The sequence below is a fragment of the Physcomitrium patens genome, chromosome 11, assembly GCF_059467195.1.
Source record: "Physcomitrium patens ecotype Gransden chromosome 11, ASM5946719v1, whole genome shotgun sequence".
Classification (NCBI taxonomy): domain Eukaryota; kingdom Viridiplantae; phylum Streptophyta; class Bryopsida; order Funariales; family Funariaceae; genus Physcomitrium; species Physcomitrium patens.
In genome coordinates, this window is record NC_143420.1 from 14,640,537 (window position 1) to 14,664,617 (window position 24,081).

Sequence of the window (24,081 nt, forward strand, 5' to 3'; positions counted from 1 at the left end):
ATAACAGAGGTTGCAATTAGTTTTTCCCTGGTTCACATGGGTGCTAGTGAGATTCTCACTCATGAAATATGAGATGAGGGAATTCTGCAAAAAGTCATCACAGGTAAGATCATGGCAAAAACATGCCGGCGAATTGCATTCTGTGCCGTGTCTGCAAAAGATACTGTGTCCCTGTAATAATTAGGGGTTAAATATAGCGACCCTCCACGCACCAACTACCTCACAACTGAGTGTTGAAAGAAAACTCAGAAAAATAACTGTTGGATAACATGTCGATGAAACTCGGTACGATTTCCAAGCTTGCTTTAGCTCATAAACAACCGATGACAGACAAAAATTTGCGATAACAGTACTATCTACGCTTTGAATAAAACAAGGATCCGCTATTATAAGACTTCTACAATCACTACAGCTAATTAGAACTACAGTATAGAATGCACTGAAAGATATATTTTTGCTGGTTTCCGTCATGATTAACCATGACAGCAGAGTTTTTTTTAATGAATGCCCTTAATTGACAATGGTAGTAATAGATGATGGACGTTCATAAAGCTAGAGTAGGAGTCACATCTTTTGATGCTGAACTGGCCTACGAAGAACAGGGACTCAGACTAGGTTCGGAATCAGACCATTCCATAGGCAATCACGATGTGGACTCACATCCTTCAGCAAGAGCTCCAGATTGTTCAGCTCCAACAACCTACCATTTGAAAGTCCGTTCGTTCCATCCTCTTTTCCTCCTACGTGCTGCATTTCGACATCCAGTCGCATGATTAACACAACTGTCTTACACCTTGAAAATAGATTATGTTAAAAATAGAAAATATGAGAAGAAGACTGGCTTTTTTCACTTCAAATCAAGGAAATTGGAACAAAGAATATGTATGGTCGAAAGTTACGTGACACACAATAACTTCATTAAGCATCTTTTAGATCTAACAAGTACGGAGATCTGTACACTAACCAGCAAAAGTACCCAGAGCTTGTAGGCAGCTGCAAATTCTCGCTGCCTACATGCATCGTCCGAAGTGTCTAGACAGCATGCAGAAATACAGGCATCAGCGAACTGAAGCTCTCTCTCAGCAATGCGAGCTGCTTTTTGAAAAAATCCCCCCCCCCTCAGAGAGTGGAGTTGTACTGCCATTATTATTTAATACAACTGGGAGGGAGGCTGACTTGAAGATCTTTGAGTTGTGACCAAAACCCCAGATCAAAAACCGCCGATGTAGCCATAAAGCCTATAAGTACAGATAAGTTGCAACGAATTAATACAACGCTTACACAAGTTATGAGTTCCACCACTACGCCTTTTGGAAAAGGTGCGCAATTGCACATATTTATCACAGAGCAGTAAGTTATTTAAAATTAAAACAAAAAAGCTGAAGAGAACGGAACTGTACCTCAAAACCAAAAAATTGTTTAATCAGATCCCTGTTCCAAGATAGTTCATCCTGCAGATAACACATGTTCAGCCCAAAAGGTCAGATGATTAGTCCCGTACAACAGGTTCAAATCGGATCCTAGACACCATCGAGTGTAAACACTTGTTTCTTGGTAATCAATAATGCACGTTACTGCTGGCTCCTGGCTGTCAAATTTTGGAATTCACCTATAGTGCACGACTTCATTTTAAGATTAGCTGAAGACATCTACTCATAAGACTAACGAATAGATGTAAATACCTTCCATAATGTAGTCAAAAGCTGCGGGTTCACAATCAAAGCAGCAGATAAGCCAGCCTGTGCTCTGGAAGCGACCAGAGTTGGACTGTTCACATTCTTTTCATTTGGCATCAATCCAGCTTGAAGTATACCTAAAAGTAGACACTAGAACCACAATCACCCATCCAGTAAGCATCACAGTTAAGGACTACACGGGAAGTAATGAGAATCAGAGTTCATGTTAAGGAGCTGGAATCTCTCCATGGAGTTTACTCTGAAATGAGTTCACTGTAATTATCTTCTGTTTACAAAAGAACATAATAAAATTTCTTACATTTGGATTAAGAGCACAAAAATTTAATTCGCCCGAATCTTTTTAAGAACACTGAATTAATCCATACGGTTCTTACAAATTTCCTGCGTCAAAACGATCATACTCTCTGAGACAATTAAATAGAACTAACAAAAATAGCGACAAGAAGATTAAAAAAAAGTACTCGTCGATAATGGAAGCAGCAGTTGTCAGCTACATGTAGTTGCGCCAATCTCTTTGTGTTTTGTAACTCTGATGCTACCTGCATCACAGATAGTAAAAACAATCACAGAAATTATTGCTGGACAGGGAAATTCAAATACTGTCGTCATGCTAGCTTGAGCTTTTTTGTGGAATCACAGGCAACATTAATTCTAAAAAGAAAGGAGGGACCACATAGTCATCTGTGATAAAAAGCACAAAATTCAACCTGCTGAAGTGACATGCGTGAGACAAGCCAATAGCGATGGCGCCAAGCCCGATAGTTCATCCTCGACCTCTGTAACATGAGCAAACAGCTACTTAACGTTCGATTTACAAAGTGAAGGAGTAGAATTTAAAATGAGAAATTTGGAAGATCGTCCTATTAGATCGTCTCTTTGAATCCAAGTTACAAACAACGTCGCAATCGCTAGACATTGGAATATTTTGTCGAAAAATTGATTCATCTCTTGTGACTTCAAAACTGCTTTCTTCTTCATACACGGTCAGTGTATATTAACTAATTAGTGCTGTAATGAAGAACAGGAATCGTACTTAGACTCGAGGGATAGCGACAGAATACAGGATTGTAAGCCATTATGCTACATTGTTCACATTCAGGCAAGCCATGAAGGATTAGACGATTTAAAATACTTCTCAACTTGTTCAAGGCGTAGCAAATGATATAGTAGAGAAAAAAGAAACAAATACCCCAGCAATGGCTTCCACGAGCATTGAGTCGCCTTCTAGGACTGAGCCTACAGTATTCCATGGAAGTCCAGCGGAAATCATTCGATCGATAATCCACCGCCTGTTCAAGATGTGATAACAGCTGCAACGTCAAGAAGCTGAAAACTGCTCCGCGCTTATGAAAAGGGATCTCGATGAGGAGACTAAAGGAAATTCTTTGAGTATAGCATCAATAGTCAAAGCGAACGTGCGTTTCTAACATATCGTATAAGCGTACTTACAATTTCAGGATTATAAACATTTAATGATGACTCCATTTTCGACTATCTATATTTTGGAAGTATAACTGGCCCAAAAATGGCTCAAATCCACCGACAAGATCCTAGAACTTGTACGGAGTAGAAACAAACCTGTAAGCCCACGACTCCTCGCTCTTTGGACCATAGGCTAACACCATCCTTGCTAAACGAAGCTCGGCCAAAAGAAATTCCTCGGTTGCCTCCATTCTCGACAATACGCGTTTTCTGCGCAGAAGAAGTAATGTGAATTGTGGTCTTAAGGTATCTGTCCAATCGAGAAACCTAATCCATCTCAGTTAAACGAATTTGACGCACAACTTCGGCAACTATATACCAAAAATTACTACGCAATCACTTAACATGGTACATGTGTGAAAATAGACCACAAATTTATTGAGGCTGTTAGTCCATTTTACCTAAATACATGAACGCTGTGGCCATTGAAGGGAGTTTACCTAGCATTCCAAGCGCTTGCGAAGTCACAGTTCACAATTACTAACACTCTTGAATACAGCATGAGATTCTTCTGCAATAGGGCATGGACAGCTCCATTTTGTCCTTGGAACTGCACGTTTCCATTACCATTTGCGCGACTATTTGCGGAACGGTTGCACAAGCCACCTTCTAAAAGTTGGAAGCTGAGGGAAGATGGAGACATGACAGAGTTCCTTGTACCAGTCAGGCATTGTGCATGTGCTTTTCTGTTTGCAAGAAATTCTTTTCTAGCTACTTCGTAAATAGGAGCAAGAGCAGACACGGCAATGGCGAGCTTGTGATGAGCACACCAAAATGCCGATTTGTCGTACGAAAAATCAATAAATTTCCCTTGCACATTGTTTAAATAACTTTGATCTGGATTGATACCAGGAGGTTCGGCTTCTACTTCATGCCCTTCATTTCTCTGAGAACAATCCTCTGCATACTGACCAGTGTCATCTGCTTCTCCTTGGCCTTCAGCTTTCCTCCTCGTTTTCATAAAAAAGGGCTTCTTATGTTCTAGAGCGAAATTTCCAATTGAGTGCAAGCTCTCGAGCTGAGATGGATGCACAAACCCGATCTCATCACTGAAGCACACCCCAAAATCCAAGTATCAGAGCAACTATGGAAAAGAAGCCAGGAAAGCAGCCACAGGCGCTGCTTTCAATTTTTGAAAGCTAACGGAGCTCCAGTGATTGGTCAAAGGACAAGTTACCTCTCTTTGCTGAGACAGGCAGACAGAGAGAAACGCGCAACAATTGCAGTGGGAAGAAGCGCGACGTACATGTAAGGATCACCTTCGAGAATCGAATCCAAGTGCAACACCAATCTCACTCCGTGCTGCCACGAGTCCTCTTCTTCCGCCATCGCTTCTCAATTCCACACTCTCCACCTCTGACCTCACCAGCTTTTTTATCACCTCTAGACGCACTCCATCTTACCCACCATCGCCAGCCCAGGAAACCTCCTTTTCATCACCTCTGCTACCTCCCAGAGATCTTATACCGTCTCCCTCGTCAAGTAGCATCGATCCTAAACACAAAACAAATCCACAACACTCCACGGATGAGCAAATAGCACGAAGAAAGCCAAACAATCAAAAGACTAAACAAGCTATATATATATATATATATATACACAAATATAAAATACACTACAATGACGCCATTACCTTAACCATAAAACTGCAACAACTGAAACAAGAAGAGAAGCCCCTGGGAAAGATACGCACTGAGCAAACATACGAGGTAGAGGAAGGTAGCCTCGCAACGAGAATGCACTTGAGACGCTCCTGGGCCAACAAGAGTAACGACAGCGTAAGACAGAGTGGTGCAGAAACAGAAGCCTGGCGGAGCGACGGGAGCCGTAGACCAAAGGGGACGGAGTGGGCCCGGGTAGCTAGACTTGGGCCAAGCTGGCAGTGTACACTGGGGTCGCCCGCTCTGCTCTCCCCCTCCTCCTGGGCCCGCCTTGAGAGCTCAGTTTTTGAATGGGACCCGCCAGGTGTCGGCTTTTCACCTGGTCGTTGAGACCGTCAACCTCGCCTTAACTTAAATTTACCCACTCTCGAGCTTCAATCCTACGTGGGAATTTACCATTGGTTCGGACCTCGCAAAGCCCGTTCGTTGCTAATGAACGCCTCATTTACACTAATTTAAAACCCACCGATCGGGTATCTCGTTTGGATAATCCATGATAATACGAATTAGACGCTTTATTGACTAATTCGAGGTTGATTATCTAAAATATTCCCTTGAGTGGTGTTCAATGGTGTGGGGTTTGGTTTTTATATTTGATACTAGATACTCAATTCTTATACACATTGTGATAACGTGCATATCATTAGAGTATCACTCTTTAATTAACTTTTTTAGTTTTTTTTATTTATATTATTATTTACGACAGGGTCTTCATGATATTTATATCTTGCTCCGTTTTCAGGTAAAGTAAAAAGGATCTTCACAGATTCTTTGTCATAAAACAACAAACTTTTGGAATTAGTCAATTCGTAGGCAGTTGGGCAGGTGGCGGAAAAAGTCATAAGGGATGGATGGGTGGATGGATGAATGAATAAACGACAGCTGGTCGAATTCTGTTCGTTGACTAGGAATGAAATGCTTGAGTGTTGGTGTGGTGGGTGTACAATTTGGTGATTCACGTAGAGAATGGTGCTCATTCTATTATTTGTTTATTTGTTTTTTAGCATGTTTTATTTGTTTAATGAATGGTTTGGAAAACCCATGCCATTGGGAACCCTCTAAATTATGGCTCTTCACATGGGAATCATGTGGGCTTGTGTGAGCATAGGGTTGACAAGTTCCTCACAATTGAACTTGGAAAATGCTCTTCATGTGGATAAGTCTTTTGAAGAGTGACAAACAATTCCCAAGATAAGTTTAAATGAATATTACTCTCATTTTCATATATATATATATATATATATATATATAATTGAAATTTTATTTTTATGGTTCATGATGCATCAAATGTTTTATCAGATAAAGTTTTACAAAAAAAGTAGTATTGCACAAAGGCTTCGTAGCAAAGATGCTGCTTTTAAAGATTATTAGAGGAGTTAACAAGTATAAAGATAAAACGAAAAAAGAAAAAAGATAGAAAGAGTAAAGAAAAAAGAAAAGCAGCAATCATCACATTTGTAAATCCATTTGTGGTCCATGGGTATCAAAATAAGAGAAAACAGCAAATAAAAGATAGATTTACTTCATGAACAAAACTCTCATGATTTTCATAAAAAAGAACAATTTTACCAAAAAGTATTCCTCTAATCAGGCAAAGAATTCCCAAGGAGCTCAAGTCACATTTATATTTGGTTACTCATGTTAAACAATGTCAACTATTTGAAAAGAGAAAATAAGAAACAAATAACAACAAAAATAAAATAAAATGTAAAGCTCTCCATTCATAATAAATAAGCCTTGACACGTCATCATAAATCATGAGGGAAAAAGTCATATATATATATATATATATACACACACGTACATACACATATAGTCACACAGATTTATATACATCCATATTTTCAAACATGAACGATGCATCGTAGACTCCAAATCAACACGAAACAAAATTAGGGCTGGGGACGTCATTTCCGAAGTACCGCAACGGAGACCGCCACCCTTCTCGGACACTGTCGGTGAGTCTCGATGACAACGACGAGGTCAGAGCTTTATCGCTGTAGCTCTTTGGCACCATGATGCACGTCCTGCGATTGTTGCACAACGTGCGATTCATCGCTCTTGAGTCTGTTTTCTAGCGCTGAATGTGAGCAGCTGAACAATCATGTCTAGATCGTCTCGGATGTGGCTATTTCGGCGATGAATTCGATCCACGGCCCCGTCGACAATCTTCCCCGATACAAGGACCTGTTCACTGGACCTTCTCCGGGTTTGAGGAGCGTTGTTCCGCCGTTGTAGAGCGTGGTCCGACAAACTGTGGGTCTCAATTCCCGCTGTCCTGTAACTGAGTGTGCTGCGGTGCTTGCACGTTTCTGGTTGTCCAGATGTCGGTATCCGCGACTGTGTGGAGACGATGCTAAGGATTGGTTGCGACGGAGCACACCGGCGGGGCGTGTGTTGTGCTAGTGGTGATCGGTGGTTAAGATTTTGCTTGATGCTTGTATTAGCAGAAAGCATGTTTACTATTAATGGGGATCTACGATTATTTGAGTGCTTTTAACTAGCGTAGGTGGGTTCTCATCATCAGTCTTCTGGGCTATGACAGTGCGATTGTAGCTGAGCCTATTGACGGGCATGAGGAGGATGTAGGGTGAGCAGTTGAGTTGGAGCCTGTTGGAATTTTGAATTGGAGCCTGCAACTACGTTGGTACTCTTAACAGAATGTATTATTCGGTTGCACAGATCGACTCCGTCACATTTGAACTGTTGTACATGCGCCGTTAGGCTTCTTTGGTGCAGATTTTGTGGGTACGAACTCAGTCTGGCGTACAATGTGATGCTCAGAAAGGGGATTATTTTTTCTTGAGAAACAATGTATTAATGCAGCTGTTCGACATGACGCCGTTCAACAGCAACCCTCCGGCACTTCTATCAACGAGATTAAGTTTGTTCTAGACCTCAACCCCTCATGCCCTGAGAACTCTCTGGCATTTAGTTTCTCATCGTGCAAAATCCTCCCAACGAAGGTTGTCTGTCATGCGGCTGCTCCATTGCCATTGTTGCTGAGAGGGAGGAGGACCCTCATTACTTGGTGGGTTACGAACGGCATTTTGTGTACACCACACTTGTACATTGGTGGCTATCCTGTTTGTATGATACCGAACGATGATGGGACGGTAATTGTGATAGGGACTCGGATTCGTCCTGCAGCTGAAGATGATGGCGGTGACATTGAATACCGGAGATTTTATCTGTCAGTCACATCCACTCTGACATGCACTTTCGGGTCAATTATGCTTGAGGAAACCCTGCACGGAGCAAAGCCTTACTGTCAAATATGCTGAGAAAAGCTCATGATCTGATCACAACTTAGATGCATGATGTGTCACATATCGACCAGCAATGCGTGATGATAAGGATCTTCACTGGTGTAAACCAATGAAGATTTTTTTCTTTGGTGTTGATATGACAGGGTCATCTTGCAGTAAGTGACTGGTAAAGCAGAGCTCTGCAGGTACAGCCCATCAATTCTGACTCTATGTTGTATGTTTCTAGCTTCTTAACCTGTCACCTCATTTGGTTCACCAATGCTGTTCTTCAACCAGAGTTCCAGAAACATGCTACCGATCAGGAATAGTAGCTTCAAAATATGTGCACCCTGCAGGTGATGTCCCAAGTTTTGGCTGGTACTTCGAAGCCTCGCATCGAGAATGTTTTGATGTAACTACTACCATGAAATGAGAACATTTTAGCACACACACACACACACAAATATATATATATATATATATATATGTCAATCTTAGTATTGATCCACATGGCTCACTGCTGTTGTGGCTTGGAGTACAAGTGGAGTATGGATGATTTTGATGACTCGAAGGCTCTCAAGGTTTTTGAGGTGAATGTTCAGCATGTGGGGTAGGCCAGGGCTGTGTCTTGACCCACAACTCATAATGTTGTTAAATTAAAATACTTGAACTGTGTATGTATGTAATCATGTTTTTGTCAAAAATCAAGAAGAAAAAAATCTGCTGAAGTGATTGCAGTTAAATTCTGATTTAAAAATATTTAACGAATAATTCATGTGTTTGAGTAATTAAATTGATCGTAGAATTCAGAACTAAATTTCTCTTGTGTCTATTTTGATTTTGATTTCGATTTTTTTGTTGCTGTTTTTTTTACCAACTACGATGATGAAATTAAATAATATTTGAAGTGATTAACAAATTTTAACTGTTAGTGGTGTTGCTTACATGACTAAAAACAATGTAGAAATGCAATTTAATTTTTGGCATGCAAAATGAATGTCACATAAATGAATATTCCTGATTCTATTTTTTAATGATGTTTTTACTTTACTTAATTGTGAAGGGATTGAAGATTGTGCATCATATCATAGGTGTTCGAACTTTATTACTGCAAATTCGATTCACGCAAATTTCTTTCAAACTTTTTTGTCCAGAATGAAATTTGCAGATTTAGAATTATGCTACGCTGAAAACGTTGCAATCTTTTCACAATAAAAAAATCTAGTACTTTTCACATCAACTAAGCAAAACATTTCTTTGTAAAATACATTTTTATTTCCAAGAAGTTGCCCAAGACAGTCCCAAAATTCAGGACAAGTCTGGAAATTCCAATTATATTGTTTGACAGTAGTGTCAGTACAAATGTTAGATGTTACGAACAAAATATACATCTATCCTTATAAAACATTCAGCTCAGCACATAGAAATGAGAAAGTTTTATTGTTATCCAAATGTGCATGATACAATCAAGACTAAAACATGATTGAAAAATACAAAAACTAGTGTCGGGAGGCCCGGTTTGAACTGATCCATATTTGCCTAAAAAAATTAACAGGGAAGCTGTACTGATGATTAGAATCAGAAACCACATTCACGATGTGAGTCGATCGTATGCAGTAGAAATTCTTCCAAAATATACAAAACTTGATAAGATTTAACAAAATTGTGAACAGCAAGTACCAACAATACAAGCAGGAATAATATCAACGATTCGGCTACAATTAAGGCAATAGTCTAGTGGGAGAAACTGTCTCAATTACAAAGTTTAAAATTAAAATCACACAAGTTCCTTTGATGGACATAAATATGGAACACGAGTTCATATGGCAACTAAAACAATCAAAATAAGTAGTAAACATTAGAAGTCAAACTAAGTTCCAAAATTAGCGATCACCTACGAGCTAAAGCAATCATGAGGAATACACTTACAAGGTCATAGTATCACTTTTCAGCGGAAGGTTCACATGGTCCATGAGGTACTGGTTTCATAAAAGAAGTTAAACTGTACACTAGGGATGTAACCAAGAAAACTCCCTGCATGCATTATAGATAACTTTGAATTTAAATAGCTTTACATGCTGTGTCCCGTGCACTTGCCTTCGAAGAAGAGGTCACACCTTTCCAATCTCAATTCAAAAGTTCTTCCAAACCTGCAAACTGCAAATAGTTCCATTTCCATTCTACTTTGGGTCCCTCTTCGACACGGACAACACATAAAAGTACAGCTCCTAAGAGCACAACCTTCAGAGCTCTTCCATCTGGCAATAATGAATGGGATCCTTGGACAGCATGATAATCTAAAGTCAACTTGCACTGGGGTAGCCAAGGTGCTAGAAGTCAAGCAAAAAAGAGCAATCGGAGAAAGGGTAGCAGTAATTCCACCGGCACCCAAGTCCACCGTTAAATGGCCTCTGGACACATCTGAACCTGAATTCTTCAAATTCGAACCTGGAAAGCCTCTCTCAAATAGAGCCTTAGAAAGTGGCAATGCATCACTCATAAGAGGTGGCGCTGATGTTACAGTGAAAAAGCTGGCTTTCTACGTCTTACTAGAGTATGACATTGACCGTCGAGGCTGGGATAATTGGCCATAATCAAACTCTACTTGATCAAAGGCTTGTAGTTGCCCCAAGAGAGACAAATCTGGAGGTGACGCAACCAGAAAACTAGGAGGCCCATCAGGAATGTCACCGTAGTTGGTACTGAAGCTACTGTCCGAGACGGCACCACCATTACTTCGCGATGTAGATGAGAAAAACGCTGGCGATGAGTTCGAAAAATCTCTACCCAACTTATTCACCATATGACTTCTTCCTGCTTCCGTGCTTCCCAAACTGGGACCACCGTCGTCAACACCTCGCAAGTTACTCATTGACATGGCTGTCATTGGCTCACTACCAACGAGGGGATTTGTAGAGCCCATGACAGCAGGCTTAAGTTCACACTGTCCTCTCAAGTTGCTCATGTAAGGTAGAGCATCCTTGCTACAATTCAACAAATCTGCGAGATCCGTACTACCACCACTACCTCGCTGCCGACTCGCATCATGTTGAGTCTTCATCAGGAGGTCAAGTTCAAAAGAATCCAGCCTCTGGAGCCCTGTCGGATCAGCTGGGATTTGCGAGTTCACGACATCTGTGGTTAGGCCACTCCGAGCAGCAGTTGGACCAAGCTGCTTTTGTTGTTGAAGACTTTGAAGCTGAACCAACGCGTTCAGTGTAGCAGCATCAATTTGTACCCCACTCCGGCTTAATCCACCTATGGAAGAATTTGATGCACCACCACCGAGGTTTAGACCCTTCGTGCTGGTAGAGGCTGCGGGGCGCCCCCCCGGTTGTATTTGCATAGTCCCCCCGAAGGTACCATTTTCAGCGGCCTGAAATGAGGCTACAGGATACGGCTGTGGTGTCACCCCAATCAACCGCTTCAAGTACAATCGGTACTTCTGCCCTCATACAAACACATGCTAAATGAGATTTTCCTTTCTACTTGTGTATATCTATATTTACAGACATCACTTTATAACTGTATAAACCAGAATCATAAAATGAAAAGGGTCGGAAAATCACAAAAGACGCGAAGTGTGTCATCATTAACAACTGACCCACTTCTTCGCTGCTCGGAGGTAAAGGGAAGAGTTAACTCATCAAATGCTGCGTGGCCTAATTTGAACTTACTTGCAAGTGACTCGCCACATTTTCCCGTGTAAGTCCTTGAACATTCATAATATCTAGTATCTTCCTAGGCACAGCCTCTGCAGAACCATACAATAGTTAAGAACAATCTGCATTTAATGAAGGAACAATCAATGAGGTTTATGAAATTCATTTCACATAACTCACAAGCTTCTGACTAGCAAATGTATCGCAGCTATACTGGAACTTACTGTCTACACCCAAGTAGTTAACGGCGTTGACAAACTGTTGATGTAGTTCCGCAGACCAGACAACGCGAGCTTTCTTCAAATTATTCACATCCTCCACAAGTTGAGCTACATCTTCCGACCTCTCCTTTCTCTTGCGTGCCGTTGAATCAAAATCTGCATTATCCTGATGTTTTGGAAACTCATCCCACTCTCCTGATTCCTCTTTTGGAATATCTCTTGGTGTAACAAGCTTGCGTACCACATGTTGCCAGATGTTTATGAGCTCTTTAAGGCGGACAGGTTTCAAGAGATAATCACAAGCACCATGCCTGATTCCCTTCATGACAGAATCGGTTTCTCCGTCTCCCGACATCACTAAATTCACCGAAACATATAATTAGCATGATGAAACTCCCCTGGCTAGGACAATGATATCCATGAGCTAATCCGTTATTCTTCGTATACTCGACAAAATCTCGCAACATCTCCTGCTCGTTACGCACTAACTAGTATAGATCGTGCCGTCTGACATGTTGATAGCTAGACTTACCTTTGAATGTCAAATTCCACAGATTAAACTTTCCCGACACAGAAACATGGCAGTTCCTACGTGATCATGTAAGATCCTTCAGACCGAGTTCTAGGTTGCAACAACTACTTAATAATAATCCAAAAAAGCAAGTTCCTGCCTAAGCAAATCTGCACTACACTATTTTGAAAGGACTTATTATCTAATTAACAGCATAATGCAACACTCAGCTCTCAGACTTGCCAATGAAGATTATGGCCAATTACAAGCCACCAAAATTAGCTAATCATGAGCCCTTATCAGACTTGATGCTACAGTACACAAAAAAAATCCCGTCGGGATCTAACAAGAGAAATCTGGAGAGTGCATGCCCTAGATAGATCTTCGTACTACCATTAAACAACAGCAGCTACTTAACAAATACAAGAGTGCGATCGTACGATGTTTCACTTACTTATCACAGGTAAATCCAACTCCAGCCCAATCGCTTCAAGGAGCTTAAAACCGTCCATGTCTGGCATGTAAACATCGCTTATGACTAGGTCAAAATAATTGCGGTTTTCTCGCAGCATTGCGAGGGCCTTAGTGGCACTATTACATGTGGTCACTGCAATCACCCCACATAACATCCAAACACCGAAATAAGAGCTACATATATATGATGATACCTGGCACTTTTGTAACTGAAAGCACAACAATGCTAATGGGCAATATATATGGCTGAAAGATCACTGTCAATGGGCCCTTTAGAACTCATATGCACACTACGTCAGCGTTCAACGAAGGTGACACCCACACTGCACCAAAACCACAACAGATTCAGGTCATTTTTTAAGTGCAAGCAAGAGGCTTGACGACACACTTCTAATTTCCAGCAACAATAAAGGTGAGCATTCAAAGTGCAAGAATATCAAACTAAATGTGAGCAGATCCAAGCTTCACACGTCTTCCACATGCATGGTCTAGCTACGTTTCTAAATGGATGGGGGTGCTCGACCCAAAAAATTTACTATGACAAGTACCAACTCGATCGTCAACAAAACATGCATACACATTCACAGGCTGGCACAAGCAATGGTCAGACAGATTGTACTATAAAATCCTGCCAAACTCACGTTCGAGTTCAACCTCGAACTTCGTAGGCGCCCGTATGTACTGAGCAATTGAGCTGACGGGTTGCTACAGACATTTCAACTTTGACGAGGCTATTTGAATGGGTTGTTGAACACCAATTCACAACCCATTATCACTTGAACCGACCCGCCCGGAATTCGTCATAATTAAACTCCAAGACACATTCGAAACTCGCTTCAGGTTCCAACAGAGAAACAAATTTCCAATGCAACACTTTCGTGAAATCCGCGAACATGAAACTCCTTGCAAGGCTGGAAGCTTTTTTACACCATTAAGTGGAGGAACTTCTGTTAGTGGAGACACCTGATCTCGAAAGAGAAAAAGCTGAATCTACAAAAAGCTATATGTGAACTTAAGGTCCCCAAAAGGGGAGACAATATGAACGTCAAAGACACCACTGACCGAACCACAAAAGATGGAAGTAAAAACATTCACTCTCAACACTGTGGGGCATATTCGCAGCAACCAAAACCGGACAAATTTATCTGCCACTCTCCCGGGGTGGATGTGCACGGTTTCCTAACGCGCAATCTACCAGTTTAAGAGGATAAAGGCAAGAATCGTAACCCCGAAAATATGCATCGGAACCCTCGCTTCACATCTACCTCCACCGCACAATGTAAGTTTCCCACTCGATATGCTGCCAAACTGATCCAAAACTCCACTCTCATCTCCAACCCAGGCCGCGGCGCCCCTCAACTGCTCCACGCGCAGCCGTTCCACCTCACGCAAATCTCACCCCTCTCGTGCACACTCTCCCCTCCCCCTTCCTCCCTCCTCCCAACCCCTACAACACCACAAACATCCCCTCTCTCCCTCCCTCCCTCTCCCGCATCTCATACCTAAGAGCAAGGGTTTCGGGGCGCTGTGCACGCTTCTACTCACCCGTGTACTGGCAAATTTGCAACATGCGCTCGACAATCATGAGCGCCAGCGGTTCGTCATCTACGACCAGCACCTTCAACCCCGCCGGGGAGAACCCCTCGGGATGCGCCAGCCGTTCCATTCTATCGTCCGCCACTCCTCTCACGTTCACCGGCTTCATCACGACCATCCCTCACAACTCCTCACAACTCACAACTCCTCCTCCTACTCCCCCTTCCCCCTCCCCTCTCTTCTCCTCTCTCTCTCTCTCTCTCACTCACTCACTCACTCACTCACTCCCGGCGCTAGCCAGCTGCAATGCAGTGCAGTCGTCGCCGTCTCCTTCTTCTTCCTCCTTCTCCTCCACTTCCTTCTTCTCCACCTTCCTTTCTCCTGTTACTGCTACTGTGCTGCGGCGTAGTATCCCCCGTCTTCGTGCACAGGTTTCCAAAGGTACCCTCTATACACTAGCAAGCACCCAATGCAACCCCGGTCTCGCACTCACTCTCTACGACCTCGCGCCGTCTCTACTACCCCCACCCACCCACCTCGATACCCGACCCCTACCTTCAACTTACTTCCAAAGTAAGGGCGGGCGGGTCCCGTGCAAAGTGGAATGATCCCACTCTCGCCCTCTAATTTAGGGTCGTGCCCATGCCGATGCCCACACCCAATCCCGACGACCACCCTTGGCACCACCGAGCCTCCGGTTACCGAAGCCCCCCCCCATGACCGCCGCCCCCCCACGGTTACTCCTATCGGGACAAACGAAGGGTCGTCGGTCGGTCTTTCTCATCTGTGTGCTAGAGTGTGTTCCGTCATCCGCACTTTAGCGTAGGCCTGCGTGTGTGTATCAATGTTCACACTGTCGTGAAGTGGTGAGCATGAATAAAGCAAAAGTAAGAAATAAAGCCGTAAGAAAGGGATAGAGTTTCGTGTTATTATTGTTTGGAATGTTGGGTTGGGGTGTGCTGATTGGGTTTGTGACTTGGGTCAAAAATACCCCTTTCGTGATGCTATGTCCACGTGTAAAGTCATTAATTTATGTTGGGGTTTCTTACTTTGTAAACTACTTTTCTTTTTCTTTTTCTTTTTGTTTTTTCTGTACAACGGAATTCTTTTGAACATGTCCCCTATTTTTCTCTATATCCTGTATTGAATGAATGTCCATAAGTTTGTTGTTGTATGTCAATCTGCATCATCGCCTTGGCATTATTTTAATCAAAGTAAATTGCCCCAGTCATGGCTACTGTCCCACGTCAGGCCATACGTTTTTTATACATTACAAAGGAAAAAGAAGAAAGAAGAAGAAGAAGAATGCATAAAAATCTACCAAAGAAGTACCTTGAGTGTACTAAAAAAATTGAATTAATTTTACATTTTTTGATGAAAAAAAAATCATGTTATTATTGTGATTGTTTCCACTCCTGAATGTGTGTGTGTGTGTGTTTTGTATTGTTTTGTTTTGTTTTTTGTTTTTTTTTTTTAATCACTTTCCATAACAGTCCTTCTTGGACTGTTTTTATTTTTAAGATTGTTGAAATTTTAATTCTTTTGCATTCATAATTGATACATATATATATATATATATATATATATTCAGAAAAAAAATATATATATATATATATATATATATATATACATATTATTTTTAGAGAGTTAGTTTGTATGTCACCTAGTCTAAATTTTATTACACAAATTAATTATGATAGATCTTTCGATGTTGACCGAACTAGATGTGTTCTAAGTTCCCTACAATCAAGTAAATCTACTGGTCAATTTTTCCAACAATACTCAACAATTATCGTCTCATTTTGATTCAGTCATTTTATTTGTAACAGTCTTATTATTTTGATTTTGAGACATTAAGGATTAATTATCGTGCTGTGTTCATCAGGCGAAGTTTGGATTTTAGAGCTGAATTATCAACCTATTTGGTGCAATTGTCCTGTCATTGATTAGTTTAAAGTCTTTGCGGACTGTAATTGACTTTTTAGTCTTTTTTGGGTTGGATAGATGCTCGAACATATTATTATTTTATTTTATAAGTGTGTGTTGTTTCTGAAAATGTAAGCTTAATAATATTTAAAGTTTATTTTATAAACTCTAAAATGTTTGATGGTTGTCAAAAAAATTCAAACTTTTTTTAATCACATTAAAATTTAATCTTTCGGATTTTGATTTTTAAAAGTGCACATATGGGAGTATAAGTTAGCGTTATTCATTTTGACAACTCATTGCAAGTGCAATGACTTTTCCACATGACTTTTTTAATACTCTATTTTTTTTAACAATATCTTATATCCCTATTGAAATATTGTGCATGTTTTATTTATTTATTTATTTATTGTACAAGATTTCCAAATACTAAAAATATATACATTGATTCCAATTAATCATTATAAGAAGTTAGAAATGCTTTAGATTTTCTTGAATGTTGGTAATGTTATTTTTTTATGCTAAAATATATATTAAAAAAATAGATATAACTAGGTATTATGTGATTTTTTTAAATTAAATTATAATCATTGTTAATAGCTATAGTTTTTAGAACATTATAAAAATGAGTTTTTGATAGATGTTGATAAGATTAGCAACTTCCTCAATTAGAAACTGTCATCAATTATGAAAGTTATTTTCATTAACAATAAAATACTATTTTTTATTGTGCAATTTTGGATTTAGCAAATGTTGAGTTGATAAATATTTAAAATGTTTATTTTAATAAACTTATAGCTAAAAGTTATACCTAATTAAATTCACTTCCAAATTCTAGTAAGTTCTATACTAAACTGTTTATTTAAAACTCTGTAAAGAATATTTATATTACTCAGGTACTTTGCCTACCTTCAATATATTAAGAGTAATTTAGAGCAAACTTTTGAGTTAAAAATAACATATATATATATATATATATATATATATAGATATATAGATATATATATAGATATATAGATATATATATATATATAGATATATATATATATATATATCTATGTATATGTATATTTAAAATTTACATTAAAACCCACAAAAAAAATCAATAATGATTGCATTGTACAAAATATATTATTCTTACAGAAACAACAAATTAGTGGTGTTTAATAATAAATTTATCTTGCACTGAAATTTTAACAATTATATGACAAAAAAATTACAGTTTCTCATGCACAAAATTGTCCAAAAAATGTGAAAACTTCAACATTTTGGTCCGAATCCAAGACATCATTATCTAGTATTAATTTCAAAACTTTAAATCAATATATATATATATATATATATATATATCCAAATTCTTGTGAACTTAAATGCAAACACTTAATAAGTTATTTCATCATAAAATTCCAAATCATGGCTTTGGAGACATTGGATTCAGAACTTCAAAAACTTGGAAGGATTAAATGTGCATTGATGATCATGGATTAGTGATTATTGATATGTTTGTTGATACACATCAAACAACTTAAAAAATAAATAAATAAATAAAATAAGTATGTTAATCTCAAATCATTTATTTATTTCTTCCTTCCTTTAGTTTGTTTAGAGGGAAAGATAAAAGTTAACTAGGGATGTTATTTGAGCTAAAATTCCATAACTTTTTCACAAGAATGAAACGAGTTTGCAACACCAAATAGAAAAGCATCGTAGTAGGGAAGGGAACGGGAAGGGAACGGTAGAACTCTCATGGGAACGAGGCAACCAACCGCCGTCAGTTGGAGCGCAGTCAACACAACCAACCTTTTCCGTCTACTCCCGCCTACTGCCGTCGTCTTCCGTCCCTTTCCGTCATCTCGTTGCCGCTCTGGTTGCATTGTTATGTGAAAAGCTTCACCATTTTCGCTTCCACAAGCTCAGCCTCATTGCTGTCGTCCTTCTTCCGGCTGTTCGTTGTTCGGGGCGGCAATTTTGCGATGCTGGTGACATCGTAAGCTGTTTATTGTCAGTTTGTTTTAGCGCCACTTTGCTTTTCCCCGCTTTTCCTCGCTTTTCCTCGGATCTTTCTTGGCAGAGGGTAATTTACGAGCTGCTTTGATCAATGCAAGCCGCATCATCAAGAGCATACACTACATTTGTGTGAGGATAGTAGGTCGTGGCAGGGGTTTTTCTTAGTCTAGGATGGAAAGAGGTTTGATCAGAAACTTGCCAAGACATTATTATGGTTGCACTGGAACACAAAGTCGGCCATAGTGAATAGTTGTCTGTTTGGAAAGTCTTTTCTTACTTAAATGTACAGCTGTGAGGCCATTAGCTAAAGAATTATTTCATGGACGGCAACTTCTGGAAAATACATTGTTTATTGCAGTGGATTTCTGAGCTTCGTTGTCTATGACAGGCAGCCTTTGAAAATCTGCGGGCCAGGCGCTTATTTGCAATCGTTGATGCTTTTGTAATCATCGAGAAATGCTAGGTATCAGTTTGTTACGGTTCTTAGAATTACATGAGGAGGTCACCAAAATGAAGAAGATTTAAATGTCAGCGATAGAAGGCGCTGATATGTCGCTGATTAGCGAACGTTGAGCTATGACCAGTGCCTTTGTCTTATGCTCGTCGACCACCGCAGAGGGTAATGACCAGACTTATGTTTGCACAGAGGACTTAGACAGTGAAGGTATGACCTCAACCAGTTCAAATTGCTGAACGACACTCTCATCCACAGCACCAAAGTTTCGGACAGTAAACTCAGGGACCTCTTGTAATTCTTCATACACCATCTCTGGGAATTGCCACAGCTGGCTGTCGGGACCAGGAACCACTGGAGGTCGAGATTATGCAACTGATGGGGGTACTGCTCGAGAAAGAAGTTGAGCTCCGAAATTGGGAACTGTATACGGCGAATGTTGCGACCTAGAACAGGTAGATACGGAACTAATAAATATTTGTTGCAGTAAAATTAGAACCTTGCTCTATTAAGCGGTTCAGTTTTAGGCGTGTGTTCTCTTCTAGATTTTGTGAGACCCATGAGAGACTGAGTGTGGTGGAGGATTTAATACTGGAATGACGTATCAGGTTCTTGTGGGCCCAACTTTCATTGGAGCAAACTCTACTGATTCCTAACCCACAAAAAATGTTGCTAGTAATTATGAGGAATTATGTGTGTTTCAAATGTCACAGCAGATATAGATATTTTCAAAAATGTTGAGCTTCAACTCCAGTTTTAGCTTGTTGCCCGAAGTCGTCTAAATGGCGAGTTTTAACAAAAAGCGCACCGAAGAGCTAACTTGGGTTTAAATCTTATCTTCTGAGGAAACTAGCGAAAGACAGTGAAGCTTTGGAAGAGAAATTAAACTGGGATGTACACGCAACAGGAGCCCCCGCAGACTGTGCGTCAACATCGCAGGTGAAGGAGCTACGCGAGCTTGAACATCCTTTTATGGAGGCTGAACTCGTACATCAATACGATCTTGATAATAACCAATATTTGTGTTACAGATTGTATTTGCCTCTTTATTTACACCAGATGTAGTCTCTACTCAACATTTGATACCAATAAGAGTGAATATTGTTACTTACCTCCTTGAAACATGCAAGTCGTAACCCTTAAGTTGTTCTGGTCATGAAATCTTTTCTGCAATTCCGAAGCTGATGTTATGGCAGCTAACAAATCCTTCGATTCGCAAGCGATTGAACTTTAGGAACTACGAAGACGATGTCCGCACCACTTACGCTCACGTAACCTCATACCTCTTGATCTCGCAAATCAATATGACAGGTTCATGACCTAATAAGGAAAGGCAAGGACAATATTGTTGAGCTCCTAATATGCGTGCTTACAAGGTTGGGTCTCAATGCTAGCAAGTAAATACCTCAGATGTGCTTCAGACAATATTGTACCAGATTCGAAACTGTGCGTGAAACAGGTTCTTTACTGTCATTGATATTGTGCGTTACTGCTACAAATGGATGAAATTCAAAATTCAGCACGTACATAACCTTGGAATGTAACAAATAGGTAAAAGTATGACACGATTTTGCAAGATTTTTGCGTTGAGACATTGACCAGAAACTCGAATTAAAAAAGAATATGCATGCAGCTGAAGTCTGCCGGCTGCAACAGGTCTTGAAAAAATCGAACTCTATAAATGGCAAAATCGGCCATGAGAATCGCGTGGTTGGGCGTTTTTAGTCAAAAATCTTCATTTTGAGGCATGAAAGTTCTCCTCTTCGGTTGCCTTTCGGCTTGCCTACGTCACGTGAGAAAAAGTATTCTTCTCATACCTTGGGTTAAATTCTGCAAATTTTCTGTAAAATCACTTTTAGCAGCGTGGTAATTTAAATTCCCTGAATTAGTTTCAGTGGAAGATTGAACAGACGGTTTGTTCTTGCAGCTGTTCGAATGGGAATTCTGGGGTGAGATTAGATCTCAAATTCACTAAATTTTGCCACATGACGAATCATTGAGGACAAGTGCATCATATCGTGCTGTCCTCTTGATAACGTCTAATTTGTGTCATCTAAACTTTTGTCCTCCAAGCCTCTGCTCTCGTTATTTTAATTGTAATTGAATTACATCACGGTCGAGTTAGACGGTAGTGCTCAAGTGTGTGGTGGGTTGGAGTGTGAGACCGAGGACAGCGAGGACTCTGGTCCAACGGGATGCATCAGTCAAGAATTCTTTTGGGGATTTTGATAGTGTCCAACAGCAGCAGGTACATCCTCCAATATCAAGGGTCACCGAAAATACTTTGATTAAAGGACAAAAGTCTAGATGCTCTGAAATAATGATTATAGCATCACTCTTAAGAACTATTTCAACCCATATCCAGAAATGGCGCTAAACTGATTAGAATCTTCCTCACGAAATAATACTGAAAAATAGTTGTTGTAGACCGAAAATACTCACATAAAGATGATGAAAACTTGTATGGGGGCTTTTTCTTCCAAGATGAGAACCAAAGCAAGCTTCCTATGTTGCGGAGATCGCCTCACTCAAAAGGAAGTATATCATCTATACTCATCTTTTCAACTGCTTGGCCTGTGCTCGAAGTGAGCAATCCTTTTAACATTTAAAAAAAAAAAAAGTAATGTCATGCTGCCTAAAATTTGAAAGGTCTTTGTATGTTTCATATCTTTGCAATCAACTGCATGCCAGGTAATGAGCTCGACGTCTAGTTTACGGCAGCGCATGTGCATTTATAGGCGAGGAAGTCTTTCTTAGTTGAACATCTTCCGATATCTGACCATCGTCGAGAGGTGGTGTTCGGTAAGTAAGGTGGCAACCTCAAGCACTGTGCTCCATCGTAAACGTGTTTGCAGGTGCAGGGTACATGTCAAACCCAGCAAGTATTGATTACTATGTTCAAGCATATGTCAGAGTCGGTATATGACAGTATTGCAATATTCCTCCATCATATATTTCTTTTCCCTCCTTTACTCAGGTCTTATGAGATTCTTCAACTTTCAACGTGGCATTAATATTGCTGTTTACCCCAGGAGGAAGTGGCAAAGGCTGCAATTGATTCAATGTTGAATATTGTAAAATGATAGTAATTCTTTCCTTTGACTTTTTCGTTTTTGAACAACCTTACGGGTATCACATGACTTATATTCTGTGTGAATGGTTTTAAGTGTTTGAAAACGCTCATTCTGACATTTGTCATGTTCTAGAACTTGGTCTCTGCAGGAAGCAAAGAAGTTTTTCAATTTAAGATGAAACTTCAGGCTTCAGTCGCGTGTGAACATCGGAAGCTTAGTTTACGAGGTTGGACATGCAGACCACGTCGAGAATCGAAGGTATTCTCCGGCTAGAGACCTCAGCCGGAAAAAATATATATAATGAGAGTGTTGAAATCACAGTAGCTTGTGCAACACGTGTTCACCAAAACGCATGACGACAAGAATCAACAGAGGATGCTGGAGTAACTTCAAGAATTTATTAGGAATTTTTCAATCATTGACAACGTGCAATCCGACAATGTGTATAAACAACTGCAGAAAAAATATGCTCAGAGTAGATTGAGCAGAATTCATTAAGGAAAAAAAAAACTATTTGGAAGTTTTTAACAGTTTATTCAGTTTCTGTTCATATGCTTATATGTATATTCAGTTTATATGTTTAATTGTATAACTTATATGTTTATATGTTTATTCTGATTAGAATAGAAAATAAAAATATTTTATCTTTTGTAATAAATTTCTGTATTTTCCTTTTTTTTTTTCTTTTCTTTTTTTTTTTTCTTCAAAACAAGCTAAGTGTCTTTCTAAAGATATAGATTGTGTAATAATTTTCAGATATGATGGTGATTTATTTTTAATTTAATTCGTTTTTGAAATAATAGACATTTGGGACATATGATGTACTGTTCGAATTTTACAATCAATGTTAGGAAACTTAAAGTTTAAATTAAACACTACATAAAATCCCTTCCTTAATTTTAAAAAATTGATTTTTAATTTGTTGATAATAGCAAACCTTTTAACTATTGTAAAAATTAATATTAGAATTTTAATTTGGTTGTTAACTGGTGTATTTTTAGCCAGTAACCATGATTACTCTCTGGGAAATTAGATTAAAAACAATTTCTACACAAAGTAGTAAATTTTAAATTATAATTTACAGTAAGTTCTAAAATCTTCATAAGGAATGATTATTTTATCCAAAAGTCAGTAAAGGACTGACTCACCAAATAACTATATCAAATGCCAAATTTAATAATCTCAATTCATAATACACACAAACTTGTTAGAATATTATGTTCTTGATAATGCATATTAGCATGTAAAAATAAACATTTTATTTATTAATAGAAGAAACAATGTAATATAAAACTTTTATAATAAAATGATGAATTATATCTGCAAAAAAAAAAATAATTTAATAAGATTCCAACATATTATTAAATAAAAATTAAATAAACATAAATTTATTTTATCTTATCTATAATATGTAGTTTATTTTAAATATATAAAAACCAAATTATTTAAATAAGTCTCTCACACTCTCAATGCAATCTAAAAATGCAATTGTGTTTGTGCAAAGATTGTGCCTTGAATTAAGGCATGTTCTTTACAAGTAAAATACCTAATGCATGGCATTTGTGCTTGTGTTGCAAACATCCAAAAACTTCAAATCCAAACAAACTTAAACACACTAATATAAGTCTCAAATGTCTTCTCTACAAGGTTGGAAAGGGGATGTTGTAGTAAGCTTCGCTTAATTAGTGAAAAATGTATTATTTTGTATGCTTTGATCAAAAAGTAAGTTGATCAACTAAACCATCAACACCCAACTAATGAGAATCTTACACATGTCCATTTTTCTTTTGTAGTATTCAATTTTCACAGACATCAAACAAGAAACAACATTAGCAAAGCTCCATATAAAAATAAAAAATAATTAGTGTACGTTCATGCACATTAATAAAAAGCTGTGAACATAGTGGTTACAGATGGGTACCCAATTAATAGCAGTACATATCAAAGCAGCATATATATATATATATATATATATATATATAATTTCTTTGAGGCATTAATACAGGTACTTAAAATCCACGTAACATATTGTAACAATTTTTTATGTTCACTTTTGTTTCATGTGTGCCCAAGTTTCAACAATTTCACAACCTCCACTCTAAATGTTCTTAACAGTAACGAACATGTA

The 24,081-nt window shown here is 39.0% G+C and overlaps 2 protein-coding genes and 1 long non-coding RNA gene across 7 annotated transcripts; 1 reads left to right on the forward strand and 2 right to left on the reverse strand.

The window, feature by feature from the left end:
• Nucleotides 1-233: 233 nt before the first annotated feature.
• Nucleotides 234-5,010, reverse strand: LOC112288222 (uncharacterized). Of its 3 annotated transcripts, none has more exons than XM_024532205.3 (11): nucleotides 4,873-5,010; nucleotides 4,426-4,673; nucleotides 3,620-4,228; nucleotides 3,276-3,389; nucleotides 2,887-2,986; nucleotides 2,405-2,473; nucleotides 2,159-2,236; nucleotides 1,683-1,826; nucleotides 1,401-1,451; nucleotides 965-1,238; nucleotides 234-747 (listed from the first exon to the last, which is right to left on the reverse strand). In XM_024532205.3, the coding sequence occupies exons 2-10, from the start codon at nucleotides 4,506-4,508 to the stop codon at nucleotides 1,080-1,082; spliced, it is 1,407 nt and encodes a 468-aa protein (XP_024387973.1). In that variant the 5' UTR covers nucleotides 4,509-4,673; nucleotides 4,873-5,010; the 3' UTR covers nucleotides 234-747; nucleotides 965-1,079. The 3 variants fall into 3 exon arrangements, with proteins under 3 accessions (XP_024387973.1, XP_024387971.1, XP_024387972.1); XM_024532203.3 differs by having other exon boundaries at nucleotides 4,357-4,673; XM_024532204.3 differs by having other exon boundaries at nucleotides 4,813-4,954.
• Nucleotides 5,011-10,106: 5,096 nt separating this feature from the next.
• On the reverse strand, nucleotides 10,107-14,931 carry LOC112288571 (uncharacterized). 3 transcript variants are annotated; one of them, XM_090254383.1, is made up of 6 exons: nucleotides 14,502-14,713; nucleotides 13,598-13,874; nucleotides 12,937-13,089; nucleotides 11,975-12,328; nucleotides 11,766-11,842; nucleotides 10,107-11,533 (listed from the first exon to the last, which is right to left on the reverse strand). In XM_090254383.1, the coding sequence occupies exons 3-6, from the start codon at nucleotides 13,052-13,054 to the stop codon at nucleotides 10,628-10,630; spliced, it is 1,455 nt and encodes a 484-aa protein (XP_090110509.1). In that variant the 5' UTR covers nucleotides 13,055-13,089; nucleotides 13,598-13,874; nucleotides 14,502-14,713; the 3' UTR covers nucleotides 10,107-10,627. The 3 variants fall into 3 exon arrangements, with proteins under 3 accessions (XP_090110509.1, XP_024388632.1, XP_024388635.1); XM_024532864.3 differs by lacking the exon at nucleotides 13,598-13,874 and having other exon boundaries at nucleotides 14,502-14,931; XM_024532867.3 differs by lacking the exons at nucleotides 13,598-13,874; nucleotides 14,502-14,713 and adding an exon at nucleotides 14,184-14,420.
• Nucleotides 14,932-18,332: 3,401 nt separating this feature from the next.
• On the forward strand, nucleotides 18,333-19,990 carry LOC112288420 (uncharacterized). The gene is made up of 2 exons (XR_002971553.3): nucleotides 18,333-19,334; nucleotides 19,733-19,990. It is a non-coding gene; the product is annotated as an uncharacterized LOC112288420 (long non-coding RNA).
• Nucleotides 19,991-24,081: the final 4,091 nt, after the last annotated feature.